At 48.7% G+C, this 9,544-nt stretch overlaps 1 protein-coding gene across 1 annotated transcript; it reads right to left on the reverse strand.

Moving 5' to 3' along the window:
- Nucleotides 1-6,130: 6,130 nt before the first annotated feature.
- On the reverse strand, nt 6,131-8,900 carry LOC136332089 (sialic acid-binding Ig-like lectin 6). The gene is made up of 5 exons (XM_066271354.1): nt 8,878-8,900; nt 8,457-8,736; nt 8,018-8,300; nt 6,874-6,951; nt 6,131-6,606 (listed from the first exon to the last, which is right to left on the reverse strand). The coding sequence occupies exons 2-4, from the start codon at nt 8,659-8,661 to the stop codon at nt 6,882-6,884; spliced, it is 558 nt and encodes a 185-aa protein (XP_066127451.1). The 5' UTR covers nt 8,662-8,736; nt 8,878-8,900; the 3' UTR covers nt 6,131-6,606; nt 6,874-6,881.
- Nucleotides 8,901-9,544: the final 644 nt, after the last annotated feature.

The raw sequence follows: 9,544 nt of genomic DNA on the forward strand, positions 1-9,544 counted from the left end.
ATGAAGGCAGCCAGAACGGAACTGTGCTAAGTCCACGGAAGCGGAGGAGGAGCACGCGATTTCGGCTGTTCCCAAAACAGGAACCTCAAAGCCAAAAAACGTCCCCTTTCTGCATGGAGCAGACAAACCCTGCAGCCCAGACACCCTGGTCACCCGCCAGAGAACAGATCGGGAGCTGACCCTGGTCCTGACCAATCTCGGGGTCTTCTCTGCAGCGTCAGAGCAGGACCAGGACGTTCGAGGACATCTGAGGATGGGAAGTGTGAGTCTCCTAAGGTCATCACATAAGAAGGGTTTTCTGAGCTCTGTTGTTGACACCGGGGAGTTGGTCAACTCCAACACAGACTGGGAGATCACAGCCTAATTTAGAAGCTGCGGTCGGTCCTGCAAGGAATCTTTAATGTCCATGTGAGTGCAGGGCAGAAGAAAAGAAGGGGATCTCAGGTGAAGAGAAGGCAACATTTATTCATTCACAGAACACTTAATGAGTATCCATTTTTTGCTTGGCTGAAGACAAGACAAGAAGGGCTACAGGGACGTAGTCTATGACAGAGAGGCTCCTGACCCAGTGTAATCATGTCCTCCCATCGCAGTACTGTTGGGTTTTAGGGCTGCAGTCACTGGTGAGTTTACCTTGTGTTCTGCCAGCATCCTGGGTATTTGTTAAAAATACGAGTGTGGGTACTTAAGTAATTTTTTAATTGAATTATTTTTTTAAGTGAGATTATCGAAGATAGAGAGACAGACTTCTGATGTGCTCCACCAGGGCCCATCCTGCATCACCTATCTGGGGATGATGCTTGGACAAACTGAGCTATTCTCAGCACCTGGGGCTGACACTTGAACCAATTGAACCACTGGCTGTGAGAGGGGAAGAGAGAAAGAAGGGGGAATGGGATGGTTGAAGAAGCAGATGGTCACTTCTCAGGTGTGCCCTGACTGGGATTGGAACTCAGAACATCCACACACTGGGCTGACACTCCAGGACCCAAACCAGCCAGGACCCAAATTTAGTTTTATAAATAATATAAATTAAAGAAACATATATAGTGCGTCCATAATGAAAACGATGTAGCATCTTCATGCAGCATGAAGGGAGGACACATGCTCTGTGAGCCAGTGCAGCGGGAACTCTTTATGATTCCCGTCATTCAGTGCTGCGTGAATGGGAGAGATTGTTCTAGGTCTCCATCACACCGGTTAGCACTTCCTGTCATGTAAAAACCTGGCCCCAAGTTCTCCAAGTTGTCATGGACAAAGTTATAGATAAACAACGAGTTGAAGGCATTTTTCCTGATGCTATGCACTGTCTTTTTCTTATGGGGTACATTTCTCCTAGGCTTTAGAAATAAGAAACACACCTTTTTAATAAACTACATGCTTTCTTTTTTCAGACAAAAGATTGTACATTTCTCTTGCTGCACTGGCTGCCAGGAATCCCAGAGATATATCTAGTACCTAATTTCAGAAATGGTGCTTTTCTAACTTCCTGGTAAAATCATGTTTATTTTCCCAGGCAATTTCTGCTCTCTCCTTAAAGACTTTGCTACCCTAGAAGTGCTATCAAACTCTCAGTAATCTCAAATTTGTAGTGAGACCATGAGGGGTCAAATTTCTACATAAAATAAAAATATGCATGAATTGTTTAAAAAATCTGCTTCTTGCAATTAAATGTGGCTCCCAAACATAATATTTCTAGAAAACGGGAGTGGAATATGCAGCTACATTTAAAATGTTAGATTCAGTTCATGAGGTTTTCCATCTGAACCTGTGGAGAATGCGTCTGCAAATTCTTGACCTTGGGGGGACATAAAAGTCTTTGCCACCATGTATTTGTGAAATCTTTCTTTCCAAACTTAAAAAATATATATTTAATATATTGATTTTAGAGGAAGAGAGAGAGAGAAAGAGAGACAGAGAAACATCAATTTCGTCTTCCACTACTTGTGTGTTCATTGGTTACTTCTTGTATGTGCCCTGATTGGGCACTAAGTAAATTGAACCTTTAACTTTAGTGTATCAGGACGACACTCCAACTAATGGGGCTATTTGACCAAGGTCTGTAACAATCTTTCCAACACAGTAGTATCTAGATAGTATCTAGATAGACAGTATCACACTCACTAATAAGAGATTTTTGCACCCTCATTTGATGTATGAGAAATTGAGTCTCTGTTAAGTAAAATGTCATCTTGTTTAAGCTGTTAAAAAAAGAAAGTAGAAATGTAACATATAATAGAAAACCCATACAATTGGTAAGTAAAGAAAGTCATATTATGTTCATGAAAGAGAGAATTCTGTGAACTTTATTGTGCTTTTTAAAATACTTTATCATTTCCATAAAAATGTACTCACCTGTGTATGCATTCCTGTGGATTTGAACAAGTGTAGATGTCCACGGTCAAGCCACAGAACATTTACTACCCAGAGAGTCTCCCCCCATCTTTGGAGTTCATTCCTGCCACACCCAGCCTCAGGTATCCACTGATACACTGCCTATCACAGTAAATTAATTGTATTTATGAGAGAATTCTGTAAATGTACTGATTTGTGTCTATATTCTCTCACTCAGCATAATATTTTAAAATTTATTCTAGTTGTATGTATCTGTAGTTTGTAATGCAGTCACTGAGTAGTATTCCATTGTATCTCATTCTGGTTTTTATCCGTAATTTCCTCCTAATAATATTATGCTTATTTTCATGCTCTTAGCTCTGCCATTACTTTTCTTATTTTGTAAAATGGTTGCTCAAATCGTTGGATTTTTATAAAATTATGGCAGCACATACTTAACTAAAAGGTTTTTAATCATCTGAGTCAGTGGCACTAAGTACATTCATATGGTTGTGTGACCATCGCCACATTCCACGTGTACAACTTTTGTCATTTTTCTAAAACTGACACTTTGTACCCATGGGATGAATAGCTCTCCATCCCCTAAAGTGCAGGCACCACTGTTCTGCTTCCTATGCATATAAATTTGGTTCTCTAATACTTCCAGTAAGTGAAATCATGCAATATTTGTCCTTTTGTGACTGGCTGGCTGCACATGGCATAAGGTCTTCCGCCCATGTTGTAGCGTAAGCCAGCATTTCCTTCCAGTTTTAGGCTAAATAACATTCCCTGTCATGTGCCCGATGTTGTGTTCATTGTTCCTCTGCTGACTTGCTTGTATGTTTCATCTGATTGTGAGTAGTGCTGCTATGAACAGGGGTGTATAAATATCTGTTACAGTCCCTGCTTTTAATTCAGAAGTGAAGCAACTGCCCTGGCCGGTTGGCTCAGCGGTAGAGCGTCGGCCTAGCGTGCGGAGGACCCGGGTTTGATTCCCGGCCAGGGCACACAGGAGAAGCGCCCATTTGCTTCTCCACCCCTCCGCCGCGCTTTCCTCTCTGTCTCTCTCTTCCCCTCCCGCAGCCAAGGCTCCATTGGAGCAAAGATGGCCCGGGCGCTGGGGATGGCTCTGTGGCCTCTGCCTCAGGCGCTGCTAGAGTGGCTCTGGTCGCAACATGGCAACACCCAGGATGGGCAGAGCATCGCCCCCTGGTGGGCAGAGCATCGCCCCTGGTAGGCGTGCCGGGTGGATCCCGGTCGGGCGCATGCGGGAGTCTGTCTGACTGTCTCTCCCTGTTTCCAGCTTCAGAAAAATGAAAAAAAAAAAAAAAAGAAGTGAAGCAATGGATCACATGATAGTTCTTCCTGTAATGTTTTGAGGAACTTCCATAGAGTTTTTTAAAGTGCATGCAGAGTTTTGCAATATAGAGCAGAACATAAGAGTTCCATTTGTTTCCATATTCACCCTCACACTTGTTATTTTCTCTATTTTAGCTTCTTCTTCTTTTTTCAATGAGTGCTATATTAGGAATAATGGTGGGTACCTCACTGTGTGGTTTTAACCTACACTTTCCTAATTAATATTAGTGAAGTTGAGTGTATTTTCATGTGTTCATTGGCCATTTGTATATCTTTATAGAAAGGAATGTCTATTCAAATAATTTGCCATAGGTTTGTTTGTTTTATTGTTGTTGAGTGACTCTTTTATACAAATGGGTTTATTTGTCTATTGCTTTGTGTGAGTCATTGATTATTTTGGATACAAAACACCCATCAAATCTATATAGGCATGTGTTTTTCTCCAAGTTCATCACTTTTCCTTTAGCTCTCTTAATAGTGTTTTATTTTTACAGAACAGCAACTCCTGTTTCCTAAAACATGTTCCTCGTGAGGTGAATCACTAATGTATCAGGTCATGAAGAACAGAAAAGAAAAGGTCTGGAAGCCAGATGGGGACATGCAAGAGGTGCCAAACGTCAGATGGGCATGCAGGGGGCTGAATAATGGTCACCAAAGATATCTAAGTCATATCTTGGATACATGCAAATAATACCTAAGAAGGAAAAAGTGTCTTTGCAGGTGGGATTTAGGTAACACCTTGATGTGGAGAGCATCTTAGATTATCAAGGTAGGTCTCTGAATCTAGTAGAAATGTCTTTCAAGAGATAGATATCAGGTGACTCTCTACACACAGAGTAGAGAGAGGCAATGTACCCACAGAGGGAGATGGCAGTGATGCAGCCACAAACCAAGGACAGTCGGCAGAGGTATCACCTGGAAGAAGAATGAAAAGGATTCTCTCCTTAAACCTTCAGAGGGAGCTTATCCCAACCAACAACTCAGTGTCTGGACCACAAGACTCATTTTGGATGATAGGGTTCAGGACACGTTACCCCAAGATTGGCACTTAATCTTCCTTTGTTTTAGGAGTCTCAGTCAAGAATTCAGAAGGGCAGAGAGAGAAGATATTTTTATTCCCTGCACTGATTTCTGGCCTCAAATACTAAGAGAATAAATTTTTCTTTTAAAAAATGACATTGAATTATTGGTAATTTGTTGCAATGGCCCCAGGAAACCAGTACAGGTGTGAATTCTGGAAACACCTCTGGAGAACGCAGAGAAGGATCAGAACGGACCGTCTGTGTTGGACTAACTCCTCTTCCTCTGGGCTGCCATATTCCTGGGAGGCTGGTCAAGACCCTCTATTTTCGTATTCCCTCCTCCAATTTACTCCTGAAGATGTTCCATCACGTCTTCTCACCTTTCCCACCACCGACTGAAACCACTGTGGGCAGGGTCTTCGTGACACCGTGTTTTCTGTGTCTCTTATCTGTATGAGCCATCAGACCTTTCCTTATGGACTATCTGTGTTCACATCTGCAGTCAGGACCCCTGTCCAGACCTCCAGACGTCCACACAGCTCTCTCAGTGATGTCCACAGTTGGGTATGAAGTGGCTTCTTAGAATGAACATCACCCTCCAAACCCTCCTGTCTGTGCCTGTAAAACACAACCCATCCTGTGTGTTCCTCAAGGGAGATACTTGGGCATCATCCTTTCTCTCATCTTTCTCTCATTCCTCACATCCAGTAGGAAACTCAGTCAACCTGAACTTCAAGATATATCTAGAAATGAAGCCTTCCTCTGCATTCTAGTGCCCCACTGCAACCACCATCCCTTCCTGCCCTCCATGACTTTCCCACCTGTGTTTGGCTGCTGGGGACTCACTCTGGTCTCTTCTGAACAGAGCAGCCATGTGGGTCCTGTGACCTAGAATGCTCACTCAGACCTCTGCTCTCCTCAGAGGCCTCCAGAGTCCTGCGTTGGCTGCACAGCCACACTGCGGTGCACACAATGGGTCTAAGCACTACCCGGTGTCTCCCTCCAATGAGTCCCTGTGCTGTCACGTCTGAGGCCTGTCCCCACAACACTCCTGGCTGCTTCTGCCTCAAGCTGTGACACCGCTCTTCACGCTCCTGGCTAATGTCCTTTAGGGAACACAATGTCTGCTTTCTCACCATTGCCAGGTCTTTGCTCAAACATCACTGTTCACACTCTCAGGTGTCGGAAGTTGTCCTCTCATTTGTCACCGGATCCTTTCCTTGTGTAATTCTTCCCAAAACACACATGATCATCCAAAGGGCTCTAGTAATTTATTTTTATGTTTTTAATTAAAATTCTATCCTCTTCTTTCCAGAACTAAAGCTTCTGGACGACAGAGACTTTTGATGCGGGTTCCAGGCTGCACGCCCTGTTGCCACTACAGTGCTGGCACGCAGTGGGTGTTCAGGCACACTTGCTGAGGAGTCTGTCAAGAACTGACTAAATATTGATTCCTTCAAAACCACTCAGGAACCACACAAACTGATGTCCAATGAGGTGACTTTTAACTGAGCCTGGGGGATGTTCAGCGCCTGGGCCTGGAGGAATGGGGTGGGAAGGGCATCTCAGCTGAAGGAACTGCCCATAGAAAGTCTCAGAGTCACCAAGGCCCTGGCCCTGTGCGATGTGGAGGTGGTGTGAGACCGGGGAGATGGTGGAATCCTGAGTCCAGCAGGGGGCAGACCGCACCCGAGCCTCAAATCCAGCCTGTGTGCTTATTACCTCATCTCTGACCATGGAGAGGAAATGTCACTGTTGAACCTGTGCTGAGTGGGCGATATGTCTCTGGAAATGCAATCTGGAAGCAGGATGTTGATGAGTTCAGAGGGAAGAGATGAGGCCACAGGAACAACCAGAGCCACCATGGGAAGGAGACGGCCATCAGACTGACCTGTGATTAGGAAGAAGAATGGACAAGTCTAATTGATTTATTGGACTGGGGCTAAAGCAGGGAGGGCAAAGTGGAGAACTGCATCCCTGACAGGGCCTTAGAGAAGGTTCACCGTGTCAGCACCGTGATGGGGAACCCACTAGAGAAGTGCGACTGGGGAGGAAGATGGCAGCTCACATGGAGCAATGCTGAGTGGAGCAAATTCAGAGACCACCCTGGGGGAGGTGTCAGTGGGGTACTGAATGGTTAGACAGCTGTGTCACTCACTTGAGGAGTTACTCTGAGATGGTGTTTGCATCCTCCATACTCCTTTTTGGCCTCAATGCCTCCTCCTGTAGTACCTGCCTCCGGGAGAAGAGACCAGGGCCTTTCAGTCTGGTTGTATCAGGGTGTAGTGGGCAGCAGACCCAACCCCTGCTTCCTGTGCAGGGACTGGAGGGGAGACTGAAGGACAGAAGGCCAGTCTGGGCCACGCCCTCTTTAGCCCTGTAGGTACCTTCTACCCTGGACCCTGGTCTAGCACGGCGCTCAGAACTGCTGCCCACGTGGACCCTCACCCACCACCCTTCACCTCATGCCGGCTTTAGGACTTTAGCCCTGACCCGTCAGGATCCCTGGGCCTGGTTCTGGACTCAGCAGAGCTCACATGAGGATGTGGACCAGAGACTTGTCAGCGGCTGCCCCGAGAGCCACCAACGCCAGGCGTCTGAGGACAGACTTCAGTGCCTTTTGAATTGTTGGCCATGGAACTATATTATATTGCCTGTTCAAAAAATACATAAATTAAAAATATCTACTGGAGGTAAATGAGAACGAGAGCCTAGGGGACTCGGCAGGGGACTCGGCAGGAGATGTAAGGTGAGAGGCCCTGAGAGGCAGCTCAGCCACGTGGATGGTGCCTTGTTCTCCTGGTGAGCTGACGGAGGGGCCTGGAGAATCCTCAGGGAGTGAGGGGCCCATGGGGACAGCTGCTCACAGTGGCCATGGGTGCTGAGGAAGGAGAGGGGCCACTGGGTTCAGCCGCAAAGGGGTGTCTGGCCACTGGGGTGAATCTAGGATGAGTCAGAAACCCGGTCCTGCCCTGATTTGGAAGAGACCCTGCTCACTTCAGCCCACGACAGGCTCCTTCCCACCTGTGCCGTCTGCTGGGCAGCCAGCAAGGCTTGGGTTCTGGGAGGCACCTCGGACAGAAAGAGAGGAGTTCCCTCTTCAGAGGGGTGAGATGGGGGGGAGGACCATTTAGGGATCCCCTCAGCCCCAGAGATCACAGAAATGCAGGAGGGCTGGATTTTGTGTCCTCCACGTCCCCTACACAGCTGGGCCTCCAGGATGAAAGCAGCAAGTGTCCCCTGCTTGGCCCTCCTGCCCTCCCCCAGCCCTAAAGACCTGGGCATACTGATCCAGCACTCACAGGTGAGGTTGAGCAGGATGGTTCTCTTCACGGCCCACACCAGCTGCAGGGAACTTCACCTGGCAGGTGAGGGGGGTGCTGTGGTCCTGGGGCCGTGGGGTGAGGGTGATCACCGAGGACAGAGGGTGAGTCCAGGGGCCCAGGGAGGTGTGGGCGGCTGACGTCCAGGAGAAGGTGGGGGGCGTGCCCCGCTCACAGGCCCAGGGCACGGAGCAGGTCAGGTTTACAGGGCAGCCAGACTCTAGGGTTCCTGGGATGAGGATGTCGGGTGTGTGGTTGAGGGCTGGTGAGGAGAAGGGGAGACAGGGGATCAAGAGGGAGGGTCCCAGCTGTGGCCCTGAGGGAATTTTCAGGCTTTGGTTCAGGTCGTTCCATTCCAGCCCTGCCCCCAGGGCCACCATGCACCTTCCTGTGGCCTGGCCTGGAGCCTGTTCCTTACCCTTCACCAGCACAGAGAGCCTGCTCCGTGTGTAAAGATATATCATAGAACTTCCTCTCTTCACCAGAAAAACGTCAAGTCCTCCATCGGTCCTCCTGGCGCCTCTGATGTCCAGGGAGCAGCTGTGCTCGCTGGGGTCCCCACGCAGGCGGAACCGGCCCTGGGTTTCCTCCAGCACTTGACGGTCTGGGTTGCTTGTGGCCATTGGTTGATCCCAGAATTCACCGGCCTCTTCCCGGAACCAGTAGCTGTGAGCTGGGGTTGAGTCAGTCCAGTAGTACTGGCGATAGGTGACAGAGCAGGGCACGGCGACACACAGACTCATGTACTCTGTCGGAATCTTCCATGCTGAGCCAGGGACCCTGCCAGGACACAACTGCAACCCCCAAGTCGCCCACACCCTCGCCCCCCAGGCACTCACCGGCCCACAGCAGGGGCAGCAGCAGCTGCAGCATCTCTGACATGAGGGAACCCGGGCCCCTGTGAGAGAAAACAGGAGGGAGGCAGTGGGAGGGGTGCTGGGGGCAGCGAGCCCCACGGAAGCTGGGAATCAACATGTGACCTCCCCGTCCACAGAAGGGGAATCTCAGAGATGAAGCACTTCCCCTTCTGCACAGTGAGGGAGGACACCCCACAGCCCAAAGACTGTTGGGATGTGGGTCCTGGCCACCAGGGTCTGGACAGGGGGAGGCCTGTCCCGACCTGTGACGGGAGCAACAGGGGCCTCTGCAGGTCCGAGGCTAGACAGACAGACGACGTGGGCGCCTGAGTCCTTCTGCCTTAGCGGAGGTGTTGTCAGTGCCCTCAGTTTGTAGTAGGGTGCAGTCACTTCCTAGCCTGAGAGTCACCATGTTGTCTAGACACGTGGGTCTGAACCAGAGGCATCCACCTTGGCCACCAGGGGACATTTTGCAATGTCCGGACACATTTCCTCGGGAGGAGGGTGGAAATGGCAGCAAGGGGGTGTTGTCCAGAGACGTGGCGACATATCTTGCGATGCACAGGACAGCCTCCCAACAACCAGCACAAAGGTCAGCAGAGCCAAGGTTAAGAAATCCTGGTCTAGAGCCCAGAGGCAGGCGGGCCTG

The sequence above is a fragment of the Saccopteryx bilineata genome, chromosome 3 (assembly GCF_036850765.1).
Source record: "Saccopteryx bilineata isolate mSacBil1 chromosome 3, mSacBil1_pri_phased_curated, whole genome shotgun sequence".
Taxonomy (NCBI): domain Eukaryota; kingdom Metazoa; phylum Chordata; class Mammalia; order Chiroptera; family Emballonuridae; genus Saccopteryx; species Saccopteryx bilineata.